The sequence below is a fragment of the Ceratotherium simum genome, chromosome 29 (assembly GCF_057802395.1).
Source record: "Ceratotherium simum simum isolate JZ-2026a chromosome 29, ASM5780239v1, whole genome shotgun sequence".
NCBI lineage: Eukaryota > Metazoa > Chordata > Mammalia > Perissodactyla > Rhinocerotidae > Ceratotherium > Ceratotherium simum.
In genome coordinates, this window is record NC_141928.1 from 40379381 (window position 1) to 40400417 (window position 21037).

At 40.1% G+C, this 21037-nt stretch overlaps 1 protein-coding gene across 1 annotated transcript in view; it reads right to left on the reverse strand.

Annotated features, from left to right (window-relative positions):
- LOC101393436 (phospholipid-transporting ATPase FetA-like) overlaps positions 1–21037 on the reverse strand; it is a 126813-nt gene that overhangs the window by 15928 nt on the left and 89848 nt on the right. Inside the window, exons 15-16 of the mRNA XM_087419539.1 lie at positions 9653–9818; positions 343–531 (exon numbers count right to left, since the gene is read on the reverse strand). Coding sequence (XP_087275665.1) covers positions 343–531; positions 9653–9818 — 355 coding nt within the window. The remainder of the gene's footprint in view (positions 1–342; positions 532–9652; positions 9819–21037) is intronic.

Consider the following 21037-nt stretch of genomic DNA (forward strand, 5'->3'; position numbering starts at 1 on the left):
GATAGTATGAATTTCCCTCATCTCTTACTCTAAGTTCAGGCTTTATGGATTTATTCTGTGTTCTTATCTTGGGTTTGAGAGTTCTGACAAGCTACCTCCCAGGAGCATTGAAGAAGGGCCCTAGCGTACGGTAGCAAGCCCCCATATGTGTAAAGGAGAAAATATAAAGGATATGTGAGAGATAAAGTGGGAATGGCTGTGTTTTTTTATTGGAGGTACAGTATCTGTGAGAAGGCATATGGGTAGGAGAAAACATTTGTGCGTAGATAAAAGAGAAAATCAATGTGTAAACGTGTATGAAAGACAAATAAGGGGAGAGGACCGACTAGGAGGGGCACTCACCAATAACAGACATCCTCTTGCGCACATTGTTGAAATCCAAGATAGCCAGCAGTTGGTACACTTTGGTTTCCCCCATCTCGACTACCATGATTGTCTCAGATGTGCGAGAACGGAACACAAAGCCAAAGTTCCTGGCAGCAGTGACCAGGGCACCTTCATCTGGGGACTGAGCCTGGTACACCAGCTTACCTGGCAGGAGAGAGGAGGGCAGCCAGAGGCCACAGAGATGTGCAGCTGAAGTCCACCCGGAAGTGACACAGTCTTCCAAGTGGTTTACATAAAAATGGAGCCCAGGAGGGGACATCTTTCTTCAAAACTTCCTCAAAAGTCTGGCCCTAAAAGGCCAGGTTACATAGAACAGGTCAGTTTTTTTCTTTCTGATATTTTCAATTCATTTCACAGACCTGAATTAGTATTACAGGGGTACATGGTACATGCAATGTATACAAATGAACAGAACATAGGCAGTTACTTGCCAACTTTAGTGGGTGAAGATGGCTCAGGGGCTTGTTAAAAATGCAGGTTCCTGGACCCCACCCAAACTTATTGAATCCAGAATCACAAAATCTGGGACAAGGGCCCAGGAAATTAAATTTTTAACAAATTTCCACAGTAAGTCTCATGCAGGCAGTCTTACATAAAGTGCTCGTGCATAAGACTGGCCGCACTTTGCTAAATGCTGCGGTAAGAAAACAAGATTGATAGTTTAGTTAACAATTAAAAAATATATATGAATGAGTATTGTCACCTTTGAAACTCTCACCCTGGGAAGCTAAATGACTCACTTTATTGAATCAGTCTTTCAATCTGACATTACTCAAGACATTTCTGGAACTCTTCCTTTTAGAATATCACCACTAACTGAGGTATATTTTGGATTATTTCTCTTCTGAAGGTCAATTTGATTTTTAAATACAGTTATGCATCATCAGAGTCATACTTGTGAATAAGGTAGGTAGGGGAAGTATAATTTTAGGTCAGACATAAGATGTATCTATGGGACGATGAGACTATTTTTTTATGTGTTTCCTACCTTGTCATTCAAGGCAGGAAACAAAGAAAAGTCCAAATATGCTTCAAGTAATGGAAACTTGTTGGAATGTCAGGCCTGGAGAGGCCTGTGGTGGGGTGGGAACTCAGGGGGCCAGGAGACATGAGATTTGGGTTCTTATCTCTGTCCTTCTTACAGGATTTTAGGCAAGTCATTTACTCTCTTTTACCTTCAGTTTCCTTCTCTATAAAACTGGAATCATTTTTCTGGTTCTGTTTACCTCAGAGGGCTGTTGTGAAGATTGTGGGAGATAATATAAATGAAAGCAATTTGTAAAACCGTGAAGTGATACACAAATATAAGGTGTTACTAATGGTAGTATTACATTAAGAGTACAGTGACTTTAACGGATGTGATTTATTTGGTTGCCTAAATTGTTTGTTAAAAAAAAAAGTCTTAATTTATAATCAGTCATTTCTCATTCACTTTTTCTAAAAAAGGTTTGGATAAAGTCACGGATGACATAGTCACATTTGATTACTCAAGAAACTAGGATATGTGGGGATACCTTTGTGCACAGATTTATAGGATCCCTCTCCCTGGTCTAACAGGCGAATCTAACAAGCAACCTGCATAGGCTTTAAGTCGGTACAATAAAATCCATGCTGTCCTGTGAAGCAGCAATGCAGGCCATCTTCAGCCTGTGTCAAAATGACCTTGCAAGCCCACACCTGATGACTGAAGATGCCAGCTGGACAGATCCACAACAGGAAGAGATAAAGGGGAACCTCGTTCTCACATTCCCAGTGCATTTCTTAGAGATTGAGGGAAGAATTAACAATCCTGGTCCTTGTTCCCTCCACACATAGATAACATCAGCATCTCAGAACTTGTTTGATGTATAACCAAGAAATTCTTGTTTATGTTACCTTCAATGTATAACCTAGAGAAAAGCCCAGATGTACTCTATCCCTTTTTTTTTTTTTAAAGATTTTTTTTTTAATTTATTTTTCCCCCAAAGCCCCAGTACATAGTTGTCTGTCATAGCTGCACATCCTTCTAGTTGCTGTATGTGGGACGCGGCCTCAGCATGGCTGGAGGAGTGGTGCCTCGGTGCGCACCCGGGATCCGAACCCGGGCCGCCGGCAGCGGAGCGCACGCACTTAACCGCTAAGCCACGGGGTCGGCCCTCTATCCCTTTTTTGAAAAAATCTAGTTGTAAGTTTTTTTTTTTCTTTTCCTCTTCCCTGCACATACGCTGTTTTGTGAAAGAGACATAAGCTACACTTAAACTCACGCCCTCGGAGCAGCTCCATCAGAGTGCTCTGCTGAACTGTTTTCCCGGGGTTTGAACTCCTCATGAGGATTATTGAATAAACTCCTTCACTAATATCACCTAGACTCTATTTCAGTCAAAAAATTGGCGACCACCAAGGGACCCAGAGAGACTGCCTGAGACCGCTTGGAGCAGTGAGAGGACCTGGCACCATAGTACCAGTAGGGCCCTTTGTACCCAACTGACTCCCCAGAGCTTTAGCCACAGCATGCTAAGTCTTTCCTGGGTCTCAGATCTCCTGATTAATGGTTGAAGGTCCTTGAGTTTATTCTATAATTGTCCAGGTGGAACAGGTTATCCTCTGTGTGTGCAGAAAAGGGAATTCCAAACTTGGTGCTCGGGTTTTCTGGCCTTTTAAGCCAAGGGAAATAAAAGAGGATAATTGGTGGCTAATGTCAGAGTTTTCCCCTACTGGCTCTCTTGACAATCAGAAACTGGTTCAACTTGCCAAAATCAAAACTATTCATGAATGAAGGCCAACATCAGCTGTCTCCGAAGAATTTTCCTCACATGAGGGTTAATTTCAGCTTACTCTTACACTTGCTCCCTCCAGCTGGTATTGCCAGTGTCTCTGGGTGACCAGGGTCCAAGCAGAGGCGTCTGAGATCAATTCTCAAGATGTGTAGCGGTCCCATAGGGAACTCCAAACCACGTTATTAAATAATTTGGCTCATCCAGGGATGCACTATCAGGTTGATCACCAGTACTCCGGGCCCCTACGATTGTGTTAGACAATCAGCAGGAAAAACTGAGCCACATAAGAGGGCAGAACGAACTCACTGGTGACACCCTGAGGAGCTATGCCCATAAGCAGCACACTTCTGATCCACCACACTAAATCACTAGTTTTGACTTGCTAAACCAGAATGGGAAGCAAAACATCAAAATCTGGTAACTGTGGGACAGCTGACAGCCAGCCACCAGCTAATACTCCAGCCAATTTTACATTCAATACTTATGGAGCACAAACTTGCAAATGGTTCCCTAAATGGGAGGTTATTACTAAAGGAGAGCTCCCTTTATAATGGCCATTCTGGGGAACCTTTGTTTCAGATAAGTCCACCTTAAGGGTCACTCTTGAAAAAGAAGATTCAAAACTTCTCAGAAACAATGGAATGTATTCTTTGATTGATATGCAGAAGCATCTAAAAGACAAAATGACTTCAAAAACTGCTCTAAAAAGGATGCTTACAAAAAAAAAGTAAAGAATATTTAGTAAAAATTTTTAGCCATCTGAGCAAATAAACTTAACTTAGTTCATCTGCCAGAAAAATAATTTTGAGTTTTGTACCTGAGACATGGCTAAAATTTTAAAGATCTCTATTTGTGTCTGTCTGTATGCTTATGTATGCAAGTCTCTATATATTTGTCTGCCTCAGGATGATATAATTTCTAAAGGAGTTCTATTTAATTGGCTTAAAGTAAATGCTTATATAAATTATTTCTAAATGTAATAGAAATTAACCCAACATCTTTCAAGGTAATGTGATATAAAATGATCTTTGGTAAATGCAAGCTTGTTTAAGTTGTTGGTTTGATTGAAATAGACACGTTTTCAGAGTTATCAACATTGGATATGATACAAACGTTATCTCTGTTACAAAATTTGTCAGTAAAAAATACTAACTTAGAATAATAGCTGATTTTGTGTAATGTCTCATGAGGTTTTTGTAGGCAATCCAAATATAATTATTGGGAACAAGTAAATTAAATGGATGTGAAAAGGATAGAAATTTTGGGGGTGAACTTTTTAACAATAATTATGTGTTTTGGTGTGTGTACTTAAAATATCTTCAAAACCTTTTGGTGACTTGAAACCTTAGAGTTTTGCTAAATTAAGTTAAATGACAAAAGTTTATTGAGTATCTAGGTCATTTCTACATAAGATAAAATGCTAAAATTAATTACTAGGCCTAGATTTGTCTACATTTGGCTTCTTATTTCAGAGGAACTGGAAGATGCTTGGGTTTGTCGATGAACATATTTGTGCCATGCTGGGAAATTTTCTATGAGAAAGTACATGTTTCTAGAAAGTCTGTATACAAGAAAAGTATGGTGTATGTTATCAGTAAAGAAGGTATAAATAATGGAGATATTTTTGTTTGTTTTGTTAAGAAAGATAAATTTGTCCTAAAGTACCAGGAAAGAAGGCATGGGACAAATTCTGAATGTAAAAAGCAACTGACAGAAGGTTTGTGGAAGTAAAACCCTGAGGAAAGAGTTTTGTGCATGGTCAAATTGGCTAAGATTAAAATGAATTTAATTATGTGAATAAGTTTCAATATCAAAAGTAAGCTGGTGCAAAATTAGAACTTGGCTTTCTCTCTCTTAAAAGGATAATCTTCTTGAACTTTTGGTCTGCTCTTGATAAAGAGGTTATAAAAGGTTTTTCTTTACCTTTGAGTAAATCGACCTAAAAGACAGAAAATCAATGCTTTGTTAAAATAGTTCCTATGTTCAAAAAGTCTGAGGTCTCTCTATTAAGGTTTTTGTTTTTGCCTTTCACATCTATTATCACCTTGATTGAATGGATAACTAAGAATTGTTTCCTATTTGACCAAGTGTTTTAAGACCTTTTGATATTTTTGACAAACTTATCCCCAAATTAAAGTCTTTCTTTTGACTTAAAAAGGAACTCTAAAAATTTCCAGTCACCCCTGGGACTTCTCAAAGAATTTGTTCTCTCTTTCTATAAAGAGGGAGATATTAAACTAATTAGACTCATTTGTTGTGTTAAATTACATAAGAAGTACTGTCAAATAAGTGATGATAAACCCTCTTATACTGTATAAGTAAATGTTATAAAAGTTTTTAAAAAATTATATAATGTTCCTAAAATTCTGATCTGTCCTGGTTATCAGTCATAATTCTAGTTATTATCTTAAAATGTCATATGTCACAGAACTAATCAAGTTTTTTTGTCAATTGCCATTTTTAAATCTTTTGTCATTTACAGACATTTATTATTTTACTCTGATGCTTTTACAAATATGTTTCATCTTCAGAGAGATTCATGGAAAGGACTCTGACACCTACTCTAAAATACAGGTTTCTGATAAACTTTCAGATCATAAAACTAAACTAAATTAAAAAATTAAAGAACCATAATGGAGAAACTGATGGCTTCATAAACTGCTATCAAAAAATAATTGAGGGGATTTTTTTTTTTAGAACTGACTAGATACTGTAGGAACTAGATGCCTAACTTTTCAATCATTGCTCAACCTTTTGTATATATATTACTTAAGTCTGACCAGTCTGATTTGATTAAATGAACATCAGAAGAAGAAAAAGCCATAAACACCTTAAAGTCCATCTTGGCTCAGGTATCAAACCAACTTTAGGTCACCTTAATTTCAACTTGCCATTTTCTCTCTTTGTACATGAAGATAAAGGAAATGCTTTAGGTGTATTAACTCAAGAACATTGACCTATAAGATATTATAGTCAGCAATTAAACTTGGTAGCAAAAGGACTTCTACTGTGTATGAGGAATTTTCAGCAACAGTGCTCTTGTGTGAGGCTACTAAAGAAATGAAGATGGGGTCTCCTTTAACTATTTATGCTCCTCATTCAGTTAAAGCCTTGTTTTTTTTTTTTTTTTTAAAGATTTTATTTATTTATTTATTTTTCCCCCCAAAGCCCCAGCAGATTGTTTTATGTCATAGCTGCACATCCTTCTAGTTGCTGTATGTGGGACGCGGCCTCAGCATGGCCGGAGAAGCGGTGCGTCCGTGTGTGCCTGGGATCCGAACCCAGGCCGCCAGCAGCGGAGCACGCGCACTTAACCGCTGAGCCACGGGGCCGGCCCAGTTAAAGCCTTGTTAAATCCTCTTCACACTCAATATTATTCTATGAGTCGGATACTCGAAAAACAAAGGGTTTTTTAACCTCTACTGGACAACATATTAAAAATGAGAAACAAATGGCTGCTTTGTCAAAAGTCATTTTACTCCCTAAGAAATTGACAATAATAACAATACAAGATCCCACCAAGGTGGACACTTTAGAAACCAAAAAACAAAAACAAAAACAAAACCAAGTTAACAGATCAAGCATCAGGCAGCTAAGGAAGCCGCCTCACAAGTGGTGATTCCACAGACTTTGACACGTTCCTTGTCCCTCTAAAACTTAACTGACGCTCTGTTTGATTTTCAGAAAACTGCCACAGAAAAACAGTTACAGATCCAAAAAGGGGTGGGGCTTTTGATTCCCACAGGAACCTGTGGATTGAACCTAATCAACACCAAATACTTCCTTTAGAAGTTCAACCTCCATTTCTACAGTATATTCATGATTTGACTCATTGGGCCCCAGGAAATAAGATTTCTTGGGAGAAAACAATACTTTTGGAAATCCTCTTTCACTATAGCACAGAAAATATATTCTAAATGTTTAGTCTGCCCTAAACAAAACCCAGGGAAGCCCCTGTATAGTTCACAGGGAGTTTTCCCTTTGCCAGCGGGACCATTTGAAAGTTGGCAGATGGATTTTATCCAAAAGCCTCCCTCTCAAGGTTACCAATGTGTACTTGTTATGATTTGCATGTTCTCTCATTGGGCTGAAGCATTTCCATGCTGAAAGGCTACGGCTCAATCAGTAAGTAAACTACTACTGGAACGTATCATTCCAGTATGGGGAGTTCCAGCAGAACTACACAGTGACCTGGGACTCATTTCACTGGACAAATTATGAAGGAAATTTGTAAAGTCTGGCCTATTTTGCAGCATCTTCACTGCAATTACCACCCCCAATCGTTAGGCCTAATGAAATGAACAAATGGCATAATTAAGACCCAATTGGCTCAGCTCACAGATCTATTTTCTTTACCATGGTCTAAGGCTTTTCCACGGGTATTGTTAACCTAAGATCAACACCCTTTGACAAGCATCAATTGTCTCCATTTGAAATTATTACTGGGAGACCTATGCACCTAGATAAAGGATTATATGAATCTTCATTACTAAAAGGTGACATACTTCACTATTGTAAAATCTTAACCAAACTATTAAAGGAACACTTGAAATTCGTTGCTGATGCATATGGTGCAAACTTACCCACAGATGAAGGCATACAAACTTATGATTTACAGTGTGGTAGATATGTTTATTGAAAACCTCACCATTTAAAAAACACTTTGCAGTCTAAGTGGAAAGGACCTTATCAAATCCTTCTGACTAATTCCTGTGCAGCTAAATTACAGAGAATGGACTCTTGGATCCATATTTCTCACTTAAAAAGTACACCTACTCCAGAATGGTTCTCAGAAAGTGTTTTGGATTTATGACTGAAACTACGCTGACGAGACCAGGATGAGAAGCAGCCAACAGCTGATGTGGACAGCTCTCCCAAGAGTCTGGACCAGGCCAGTAACTAAGGGACAATATGTATTATTTTTTTTCTTGCTGAACTCACCTACTCTTGTCACAACACTTGTCTTTCCAAGATGCTTCAATCCTTAGATACTAACTATTGGTCTTGGGAAAAGGTTACCAATTTGAGTCCAACAAATGGTGAGCCCATATAGCAAATACTCATATATAACTCTAAAACCCAGAGTCTAAGATCTATCTTACACAAACCTGTTCTAAATCTTCCTATTAATTCTGACTTCACAAGATACATCTATTACATAGGGCATGCCTTGGGGAAAACTTCCAAGAAAATTCTGCTACGGGACATTTTTGGGAGAAAAATTATAAAAACTGTAATCAAAATTGTAATTTTGATTGTGTTTATTATCATATTATTCCAATGTTATGCTAGATGTCAAAGGAGGCAACAACAGGACAAGGCCCGGATTGTGTTAGCTAGGAAGGTAGAAGCAATCCAGAATGCATTTTTAATAAATGACATATAAAATAAGTAAGGAAATGAGAGGTACCCCACCATGTCGGAGAAAAACCAAAGGAACACTTCATTGGTCATGAATGCATCCGTGGGTTGATAATGACCAAAAGTGGAGATTGTGGACAGATCTTTGGGACCCCTCTCCCCGGTCTAACAAGTGAATCTAACAAGCACCCTGCATAGGCTTTAAGTCGGTACAATAAAATCCATGCTGTCCTGTGAAGCAGCAATGCAGGCCATCTTCAGCCTGTGTCAAAATGACCTTGCAACCCCATACCTCATGACTGAAGATGCCAGCTGGAAGATCCACAATAGAAAGAGATAAAAGGGAACCTCGTTCTCACATTCCCAGTGCATTTCTTAGAGATTGAGGGAAGTATTAACAGTCCTGGTCCTTGTTCCCTCCACACATAGATAACGTCAGCATCTCAGAACTTGTTTGATGTATAACCAAGAAATTCTTGTTTATGTTACCTTCAATGTATAACCTAGAGAAAAGCCCAGATGTACTCTATCCCTTTTTTTAAAAATCTAGATGAAATTTTTTTTTTCCCTTTTCCTCTTCCTTGCCTTTACCCTGTTTTATGAAAGAGACATAAGCTACAGTTAAACTCACGCCCCCGGAGCAGCTCCATCAGAGCACTCTGCTGAACTGTTTTCTCTGGGGTTTGAACTCCTCATGCAGATTATTGAATAAACTCCTTTACTAATATCACCCGGGCTCTTTATTTCAGTCAACACCTTTAATTGTGAAACAAGAAGATGACTCAACTCATCCTTCAAGAATCCTGTCAGAGATAATAGGGCTGATCTTGGGGACAATTTAGGTGGACCCTGTGACAGAACATTACAGAGTCTCAAGATCAGAAGCTCCCTAGACAGCATCAAGTTTGACCCCTATCCAATGACTGACTCTTCTTTAAGACCAAGAGGTTGTTTTCTACTTGAATATTTCTAGTGACTAAAGCTCACTACTTATTTTGACTATCCGTTCCATTGCTGGACAACGCTCCCTATTAGAAAGTTCTTTCTTAGATTAAGCCATTACTAATGACATCAAACCACTCCCACCTCCAACCAGCCTAGACTCTATGAGATATTCTCAGTCCATGAGGCCTCAGGCCCCTTCTCACCTTCCACTTTCTCTTCTGACATCACGGTATGACACAATGAGAGTGAGAGGAAAAACAAGTGCACCCAGCCATCTCCCGTTTTCACTGCTTCCACCAAAGTCTGGTCATAAAATGAAAACTTAGGATCAGCCAGTTTGTTGTAGGAAAAGTCGACCTTTTCTGTTTTCTGGAACACATAAACCAGAACAAACTTCTCAGCAGCAGCTTAACACTTTATAGAAGGTCAATTTGGGGGCAATTTCAGGAATGTGATGAGAACGCTTAGGAGGATGGGAAGAGAAAAGCAAGACAAATGGAGGAGACCCTGTGCTGCTTTCTTTGTGTGTGTGTGTGTGAGAGGAAGATCAGCCCTGAGCTAACATCCATGCCAATCCTCCTCTTTTTGCTGAGGAAGACTGGCCCTGAGCTAACATCCGTGCCATCTTCCTCTACTTTATGTGGGACGCTGCCACAGCATGGCCTGACAAGCGGTGCATCGGTGCGCGCCCGGGATCCGAACCTGGGCTGCCAGCAGCGGAGTGCGCGCACTTAACCACTGCGCCACAGGGCCGGCCTCTGTGCTGGTTTCTAAGGCCTTTGTAGCTCTGACCTGGACCATCCATTCACTTGGGCTGGAAAAGACCATCCCACAGGAGACAAGTTGAGCACTGCTGGGCAGACCCTTCTTGCCCCTTTTCTACCCCAGCTGTCCTGAATGGTCAATGGTCATCTTCAGGCTCTACTCTTCCAAGTCCCAAATTCATGATATTCAAACCTGAGGATATGAGGGGGTAACTGCTCCCTATTAGTAAATAGTGTCTGGAAAAGTCCTGTCTCTGGCTGTCCTCTGCCTGATTCGGGGAGCTGGGAAGGGAACCGAGTCCTAGCTCCAGTGATATCACTGTGTTGCACTATTCCTATTTAACCCCACAAGCAGACTAGAGAAGAATATTGCAAGGTCAAGGCAAGGCTGTATAACAAGGAAGCTTCAGTCCATGTTGTTCACAGACTTAATTTTGAGCCATTTTACTTGACCTGTCAGCATACCCGATTCCTTCCTGCCTCTAACTCTCATAGTCATTGACCTTGCCTCAATCTTTGGACCTAATATTCACAACCATTTTCCAGGCTATGACCTTGGCTCCTTTAGACATTGACTCTCATTCTTCATTTCAGCTAGGCTACTGGTACCCACCTTGGTTAAATGTTTTTTATGGCTCAATTTGGCCCTCACACCCTCTTATCCCCACCCTAGGGTCAATGTTATTAACAGATTTCTCCAGCCCATACCAGAACTCTCAAGGATATTTCTCCAGCTCTTTGTAGTTGTGGCGCTACCTGGGCTGGGCCCCAATATGTCAAGTACAGACAATTGTCCTGCTTGGTGCTATGTTGGAGAGAGGGAAGTTTGTAGGAAGTTCTGTCATAGCAGTGAGGAAGTATGGTTAGGGCCAGAGCCAAGCCCTAGACCTGGCCAAGCATAGAGCTGTGAACTCTGGGAAGTTTGTGGGTTCAGGAATTTAAGATAACTCATTAATTAGATAGCATGCTCTAAGGCTTTTCTAGAATTTGGCTCTTATACTGGCACATTCTTTGAAAGTAGAAGCTGGTGAGTGATGAGAGATAAGTGGGAAAGGTATGTATGGGCAGATCCTGCATTACCATCTTTTTTTTTTTCTACTGAGGAAGATTCACCCTGAGCTAACATCTGTTGCCAATCTTCCTCTATTTTGTATTTGAGCTGCCATCACAGCATGGCCACTGATAGATGAGTCATGTAGGTCTGTGCCCGGGAACCAAACCCGGGCCGCTGAAGTGGAATGTGCTGAACTTAACCACTAGGCCACCAGGGCTGGCCCCGCATTACCATCTTATATGCAATAGGGAGTCATAGCAATTTTCTGATGGAAGTGACATAATCGGATTTGTGTCCGAGAAAGTCCCTGGCAGCAGCATGGAGAATATATTGGAACAAGCATGATTTGAAGCAGGGAGACCAGTTAGGATGCCATTCAGTAATCCACAAGAGAAATGAAGTAGTGACAATAAATATTAAATTAAAGGGATAGTTTGAAAACACAGCGAGCTAGAATTGATATGACATGGATATGAAGAGCGAAAGAAGGAAAGAGTTAAGAACAATTTTATATTTCCTAATTGGGCTCCTAGACAGATGGTAAGACTGTTCACTGACATAGGACACCCAGCAGGAGGAGGTTTTTGATAGACCAAATTGGAGATACCTGAAGGACATACAGGTAGTAATGAAAGCAAGCATATATAGTTTTGAAGCTCAGATAAGAGATCTGAGCTAGTTTCTAATCTCCCCTTCCAGACAAGTAATGTTGGAGAACACTGGACCTGGCTGGGTACAGGACTGAGGCAAGGCTGGCTTAGAGCTGCAGTACAGCACAATCTGAGAGGCAGCATTCATGGATAACTCTGAAATTGAAAGCCAAACAACCAGTTAAACAGGTTGAAAGGCAAATCCAGATACTAGACGAAAGGATGGAAAGTGGGGATATCAGATGAGAGGAAGTGGATTCAGAATGGAGGGTAGAGGTGGCAATTGAGGAAACTCTTTGAGATGCTGTGAGATAGCTATAGATGGTTTTTATAGGACGTCTCTAGCTTTGGCCACGGGTTGTGGGGGGAGCTATCAAAGGTTCCATGGACACATGGATTTGGAGATCACCAGTAAGTAAGTGGTAGTTAAAGACATGTAAATACATGAGATTACCCAGGGAGACTATACAGATGGAGAAGAGGTACAATAACAGCCTGGGAAACATCAGCACCTATGGCCAAGGAGATGAAAAAAAGCAATCAGACAGGAAGAAAAAACAAGAAGGGAGTTATTTAACAGAAACCAAGGGACAAAAGAGTTTTAAGAAAAAGTGGAGTTTAAGTGTTTTAAGTGTTAAAATCTGCAGAGAAATTGGGTAACAACTTTTTGACTTAACAACAATGTAGTCATTAGTGACCTTGGCTAGGAGAGTTTCAGTAGGCATGATAGGACAGAGTCTGATTAATGGAGAAGGTTGAAGCAAGAAGGAAAGGTGAGGAGTTAGAGACTGCTGTAATTGTCTGTTTACTTATACGGCCCCTCCTCTAGTCTGTCAACTCTTTGAAGGTAGGGAAGAAGTCTCTTTTGTTTCACCGAACCTTTAGCACTTACTCAGAGTCTGACATACGGTTGATGATAAATATTTTGGACTGACTGGTGGAGACAGATAATGGCTAGAGGGTAATGCAGGATGAAGGAAAGGTTCCAAGTGCTTTTAAAAAAATATGAATAAAATAAAAAAATTTAGCAGTAGTTAACTCTGGTTAATGGCCTAAGGGTTATTTTAACCCATTTATTTTATTTTAAATTAATATTCTATTTTTTTAGAGCAGTCTTAGGTTTAACAGAAAGACTGAGCAGAAAATACAGAGAGTTCCTGTATACTCCCTCTCTCCTTTCCATTCCTGTTTCCCCTATTAACATCTTACATTAGTGTGGTACATTTGTTATAATCAATGAGCCAACACTGATACATTATTAACTAAAGTCCATAGTTTACATTAGGGCTCGCTCTGTGTTATTGAGTTCTATGAGTTTTGACAAATGCATAATGTAATGAATTCACCATGACAGTATCACATAGAATAGTTTCACTGTCCTAAAAATCCCCTGCGAACCACTGCTTCATCCCTCTCTCCACCCCTCACCAAACCCCTGGCAACCACTAATCTTTTTACTGTCTTTATAGTGTTGCCTTTTCCAGAATGTCACATGGTTGGAATCATACAGTGTATACCCTTTTCAGTTTGGCTTCTTTCACTTTGCAATATGCATTTAAATATGCATTTTGTGTTTGTGTGTGGCTTGATAGCTCATTTCTTTTTATTGCTGAATAGTATTCCATTGTAAGAATATACTAAGTGTTTTTTAAAGAAAGGGAACACTTGAGCTGAGGGGAAAGAATCATATAAGGGGATTAAGTTTCAGATATTAAGAAAGAGAGAACACAGGATTGACTGAGGTTCCTGAAGAAGTAGGAAGGGATGGAATCTACAATATATAAGAGATTAGTATTGAAAGAAGTGATACCTTTTTTGAGATTGAAGGAAAGGAGGTAAAGGTGGGTTCTGATCTATGTATAGAAAAGGATATTTAGCTGAGAGTTTGTACTTTTCTCAGTAAAGTAGAAGGTGATGCCATCTGCTGCACACTGGGGAGAGAGGGATGTGGTAGAAGGCCTGAGAGTGGTGAATTCTGGAATAGCTAATATGAAGAATTAAGTATGAAGCTGATCACAAATAGGTAAAAAATTATCCAAGGGGCACTGGAAGCCCAGAAGAGGTTGGAGTCTCTGAATTTTTAATGGTTTTGGCATCTCCAAAAAGTGCTTAGCACTCTCAGATTAGAAACAGAGAAGGATAGATGGTTTGGTTAATTCAAGGTTGAGATTTGTTGGATGATTGAAGAGAAAAAAAAGAGGACTAGTAAAGTATTGAGGATGTTTATGATCTTGGGTACAGATGAGGGGCAAGATAGGAAAGGAAGTAAAGTCATGAGGGATTGATAGAGGAGAGAAAAAGGAGAGCTGAGGGTTTGCAAATATTCCTGAGATAAGGAAGCAGGCATACTAGGAGTCAAGTACCGAGAGAGATGGAGGAATAAGATTTGTGATAAGAGAGTTTACTATTTCAGAGTAGTATAATTCTGAATGGTGACATGATGACATGGAAATGGGTGATGAAGATTTTTTTGAGTCCAAGAGGTCACCTGAAAGACATAGTCTTTCAGACATTTGAAAGCATCTATGGTGATAGATCATCCATAAAGAAGCCAATACTACCCAAGATAATAGCAGGGGTTGTGTAGAGAGGGGAAATATGAACTAAGTTTCAAAGTCCTCAATGAATGAGGTGAAGAAGCCAGAAGATTCATAGATGTCAACGACAAGAAGTGTTAAAGAGGAGTATAGCCAGAAGTCATAAGCATCACAAGAAGAAAGATTATATGAGGGAGAAAAAGTAATGGTTTAAAAGTGGCACAGGATAATGAGGACAATACCTTTGGGCTTTTGGTATGTGGAGTGTGAGAGATGCAGGAAAAGGGATGCTCTCAGGGAAAGTCATGTTTTAATCAAGGCAGGGAGAAGAGAGCATACTTATGAAGAGATGAGGCTACAGGTAAGTTTGTTTATAGGAGAACAAAGGTTCCAGTGATCCAGTGGAAAATGTCTTATGGTCAATCAGTAGTGGATGGAAGAAGAAGGGGAAAGAAACTCCAGGGTAACAATTTACTCCTAGAAGCTATAACTTTGTTTATAGTATTGCCAAGGTCATTAGCAGGAAGAGGATTTAAGGCAAAATATTAATTTTCTGTCCCCTTTCCAATCTCTTTGGATGGATAGAGGCAGTAGTTTAGAGCTAGTTTTAGCTGCTTGGTACATAAGCCAAGTGGCCAAGGGTTTGGAAAATTGTTTCTAGTAGGAAAACGATAGGGTGAGGAGTACCCTGAAGGTAACAGACGAAGCCCTATGAGAGGGTGCTTAAAATCAAATCCATAAACAACACTGAGATCCAATACTAGAGAAAACAATAAAAATGAACCAGCTAGAAATAGGAAGAATGAATAGGAAGATATTTTTATAATCGTGTGGGTTAGGACTATTGAGTATGTCACAAATCCTGAAGCTATAAAGGAGAAAGACTGATGGATTTGGCTACATAAATTAGAAACTTCTATCAGAAAAAAATTATAAACAAAAGTCAAAGACAAAAATGAGAAAAATAATTGTAATGTATGTGCCTGACAAAGGAAGAGTTGTTATTTTTACTATACAAAGAGCACTTTTCTTTTTTTTGATATAGAACAAGGGCTTTATTATAGGAACTTGACCTTACGTAGTTGTGGGAATTGGTTAAGTTGGGTTTTTTTTCTTTTTTTTTTCATTGTGAAATTTTTGTTGTACATTATTGTTTGTCAGTCACCGTATAAGTGCATCCCTCCACCTCTTGTGCCCACCCCCTAACCCCCTTCCCCCTGGTAACCACCAAACTGTTCTTTCTGTCCATGTATGAGTTTATTTTCCACATATGAGTGAAATCATGCAGTGTTTGTCTTTCTCTGTCTGGCTTATTTCGCTTAACATAATACCCTCCAGGTCCATCCACGTTGTTGTAAATGGGACGATTTTGTCTTTTTTTATGGCTGAGTAGTATTCCACGGTATATATATACCACATCTTCTCTATCCAATCATCAGTTGAGGGACACTTGGGTTGCTCCATGTCTTGGCTATAGTGAATAATGCTGCGATGAACATAGGGCTGCATAAGCCTCTTTGGATTGTTGATTTCAGGTTCGTTGGGTAGATACCCAGTAGTGGGATAGCTGGATCATAAGGTATTTCTATTTTTAATTTTTTGAGGAATCTCCATACTGTTTTCCATAGAGGTTGCACCAGTTTGCATTCCCACCAGCAGTGGATTAGGGTTCCCATTTTTCCACAGCCTCTCCAGCATTTGTTGCTTTTTGTCTTGGTGATTATAGCCATTCTAATGGGTGTAAGATGATATCTTAGTGTGGGTTTGATTTGCATTTCCCTGATGATTAGTGATGTTGAGCATCTTTTCATGTGCCTATTGGCCATCTGTATATCTTCTTTGGAGAAATGTCTGTTCATTTCCTCCGCCCATTTTTTGATTGGGTTCTTTGTTTTTTTGTTATTTAGTTGTGTGAATTCTTTACATATTTTGGAGATTAATCCCTTGTCAGATATATGGTGTGCAAATATTTTTTCCCAGCTGGTGGGTTCCCCATTTGTTTTGATCCTGGTTTCATTTGCCTTGTAGAAGCTCTTTAATCTGATGAAGTCTCACTTGTTTATTTTTTCTTTTGTTTCCCTTATCTGAGTAGACATGGAATTCAAAAAGATCCCTTTACGGCTGATGGCAAGTAGTGTACTATCTATATTTTCCTCCAGGAGTTTTATAGTTTCAGGTCTCATCTTCAGGTCTTTGATCCATTTTGAGTTAATTTTTGTGTATGGTAAAGAAGATGGTCTACTTTCATTCTTTCGCAAGTGGCTGTCCAGTTTTCCCAGTACCATTTATTGAAGAGACTTTCCTTTCCGCACTGTATGTCCTTAGCTCCTTTGTCAAAGATTAGCTGCCCATAGACATGAAGTTTTATTTTGGGACTTTCAATTCTGTTCCATTGATCTGTGTGTCTGTTTTTGTACCAGTACCATGCTGTTTTAATTACTATCGCTTTGTAGTATGTTTTGAAGTCAGGTATTGTGATGCCTCCAGCCTTGTTCTTCTTTTTCAGGATTGCTTTAGCTATACGGGGTCTTTTCTTGCCCCATATGAATGCTAGTATTCTTTGTTCTATTTCTGTGAAGAATGTCCTTGGGATTCTGATTGGGATTGCACTGAATCTGTAGATTGCTTTAGGTAGTATGGACATTTTAACAATGTTTATTTTTCCAATCCAAGAGCATGGAATGTTTTTCCATTTCTTTATGTCATCATTGATTTCACCCAGTAATGTCTTATAGTTTTCATTGTATAGGTCTTTCACGTCCTTGGTTAAATTTACTCCTAGATATTTTATTCTTTTTGTTGCAATTGTAAATGGGATTGTCTTCTTGAGTTCTCTTTTTGTTAGTTCGTTGTTGGTATATAGAAATGCAACTGATTTCTGTAAGCCGATTTTGTACCCTGCCACTTGGCTGTAGTTGTTGATTATTTCTAATAGTCTTCCAATGGATTCTTTAGGGCTTTCTATATATAAGATCATGTCATCTGCAAACAGCGAGAGTTTCACTTCTTTGTTGCCTATTTGGATTCCTTTTTCTTGCCTAATTGCTCTGGCCAGAACCTCCAGTACTGTGTTGAATAAGAGTGGTGAGAGTGAGCACCCTGTCTTGTCCCTGTTTTCAGAGGGATGGCTTTCAGTTTTTCCCCATTGAGTATGACGTTGGCTGTGGGTTTGTCATATATGGCCTTTATTATGTTAAGGTACTTTCCTTCTATACCCATTTTGTTGAGAGTTTTTATAAATGGATGTTGGATCTTGTCAAAAGCCTTCTCTGCATCTATTGAGATGATCATATGGTTTTTATTCCTCGTTTTGTTGATGTGGTGTGTCACATTGATTGATTTGCTGATGTCGAACCATCCCCATGTCCCTGGTATAAATGCCACTTGATCATGGTGTATGATCTTTTTAATGTATTGCTGTATTCGGTTTGCCAATGTTTTGTTGAGGATTTTTGCATCTATGTTCATCAGGGATATTGGTCTGTAGTTTTCCTTCTTAGTATTGTCTTTGCCTGGCTTTGGTTCAGGGTGATGTTGGCCTCGTAGAATGTGTTGGGAAGTGTTCCATCCTCCTCTATTTTTTGGAATAGTTTGGGAAGGATAGGTATTAAGTCTTCTGTGAATGTTTGGTAAAATTCTCCAGAGAAGCCCCCACCTGGTCCTGGACTTTTATTTTGGGGGAGGGTTTTGATTACTGTTTCAATCTCTTTACTTGTGATTGGTCTATTCAGGTTCTCTATTTCTTCTTGATTCAGTTTTGGAAGGTTGTATGAGTCTAGGAATTTATCCATTTCTTCTAGATTGTCCAATTTGTTGGCATACAGTTTTTCATAGTATTCTCTTATAATCTTTTGTATTTCTGTGGTATCTGTTGTAATTTCTCCTTTTTCATTTCTAATTTTATTTACTTGAGCCTTCTCTCTTTTTTTCTTGGTGAGTCTGGCTAAGGGTTTGTCAATTTTGTTTATCTTCTCAAAGAACCAGCTTAAAGAGCACTTTTTAAATAAGGAAAAAAGGGCAAAGAATATGTAATGGAAATTCACAGAATAAAGTGATTGGGAAGTGGAAGGAAAATAAGCACATAAAAAATGATTCAGATTGCTAGGAAGATGTGGTGTAGGTGGACTCTGAATTCACTTCCTACCACAGACACAACAAATTTACAACTACTCTTGGAACAATTACCCCTGAGAGAGAACCGGAAACTGGATAAAAGAACCCCCACAACAAGGGACAGTGCTGACTGAGGTGGAGAAGGCAGAAATTCCTTTCTGGAGAAGAAAAAGCCATATTCTAGCTGCAGTGCTTCACAGCTGGGAGCAATTACAAGGTATGAAGCTTTTCATGGAGAAGTGGGGGATATGAGCAGGAGAGCTTTGCCATAATAGGCAGGCTTTGAACTCAGCACAACAGAGACGAGTATCATAATACCTGGTTTTCCTGGCTATTAACAACAAGAGGGAATACCCCAGAAAAGATATCAACCATAAGAGAAAGAAAAGCCTGCTCTTAAAGGGCCCATGCACAAATTCACCCATTTCAGAAAGCAACACAAAATCACCAGAAAGAAAGGTGCACAGTCCTTTGGTGAGAAGAGACTCACTTGACACGCTCTGGGCACATCTCAGGGAGGCAGGAGGCAGCTGGGACCACCTTCCCAGGGACTGAGACATTGGCAGCAGCCATTATAGTGACCTAGTACAGATGTGCTGACACAGACGCTGGCAGTCAGCCACTGGAGTTTTTCCCCTGGCCTGTCAGCGCAGGGGTGTATGGGTTTGTCCTGTGCACAACAGCACTGATTTCATCCTGCTCAGCCAGGGCAGGCAGCCCACCGTAGGGATGGGCCCCACCACCAGCAAGCCCTCGGGCAACTTGTGGGCCTGCATAGGGTGTGTGGGACCTCTACAGCAGGGTGAGTGGGTCTGCCTCTGCGGGGCTGGGCATGCGTGAGGGGCAGGCCTGGGCTGGCAGAGTGTGTGGGGCCTCTGTAGGAGGGTGAGTAGGTCCTCTTCAGTGGGGCAGGGCATGGGAAGGTCTGCATGAATAGGGTGTGTGGACTTGTGGGCAGTGGGGCTCCTCAGCAGCAGTAGACTTGTGCTTCACAAACAGCCATATAGGGCATGTACCACACCTTCCAACACCTGAAACAATTGTGTGCTGCCATGCCTGGGGCCAGTCCCACTCCGCTGCACTACTGAGAGAGCTGACAACAGCCTTGCAGGCTGGAGGACTACAGCAATTGTGAGCCCCTGAGCCTAGCAACCAGCCACACTGGGGGCCTGACTCACTTAACAGAAAAATTACAGCAGGAATGTGCTATTAGACCTTGCAGCTAGCTGTGCTGGGGCTCCCTCCACCCAATAAAGTGACTGAAGGGACCGTAGCAGCTATATGCAGCTGAGCATTACAACCAGACGGCCAGGGGGACAGCCTAGCCTCTCTGGGAACCTGCAGCAAGAGCAACCCTGCCAAAGCAGAATGACACACATATTCCACACAGAGGATATTCCTGGAACATTAGGAACTGGTGATGAGAGGGAAGCACACTGCTGGGCCTCATAAGGCATCTCTTATATAAGGCTACATCTCCAAGATCAGAAGACGTAACTGATCTACCTAATATGTAGATATAAGCACAGAGAAAGAGGCAAAATGAGGAGACAAAGGAATATGTTCCAAATAAGGGAACAGGACATTTGTCGGAAAAAGAACTAAACAAAACAGAGATAATCTACCTGAAAAAGAGTACAAACTAATAGTCATAATGATGCTTAGAGATCTTGGGAGAAGAATAGAAGAATACAGTGAGAACTTCAACAAAGAATTGGAAAATATAAAAAAGAACCAATCAGAACTGAAGAATACAATAACGGAAATGAAAAATTCACTAGAGGGAATCAATAGCAGAGTAGAGGATACAGAAGAACGGATCAGCAAGCTGGATGAAAGACTAGAGGAAATCACCCAAGCAGAACAGAAAGAAGAAAAAAGAATTAAAAAGAACGAGGACAGTATAAGGCACCTCTGGGACAACAGCAAGCTCACTAACATCCATATTATAGGTGTCCCAGAAGGAGAAGAGAAAGAAAAAGGGGCAGAGAATCTATTCAAAGAAATAATAGCTGAAAACTTGCCTAACCTAAGGAAGGAAAGAGACATCCAGGTACAGGAAGCACAGAGAGCACCAAGCAAGATGAACCCAAAGAAGCCCACACCAAGACACATTATAATTAAAATGTCAAGAACTAAAGACAAAGAGAGAATCCTAAAAGCTGCAAGAGAAAGGCAACTAGTTACATACAAAGGAAACCCCATAAGGCTATTAGCTGACTTCTCAGCAGAAACCTTACAGGCTAGAAGGGAGTGGCATGATATATTTAAAGTACTGAAAGGAAAAAACCTATAGCCAAGAATACTCTACCCAGCAAGGTTATCATTCAGAATGGAAGGAGAGATAAAGAGCTTTTCAGACAAGCAAAAACTAAAGGAGTTTAACACCAATAAAACAGCCTTACAAGAAATACTAAAGGGACTTATTTAAGCAGAAAAGAAAAGACCACAAATAGGAATAATAAAATTA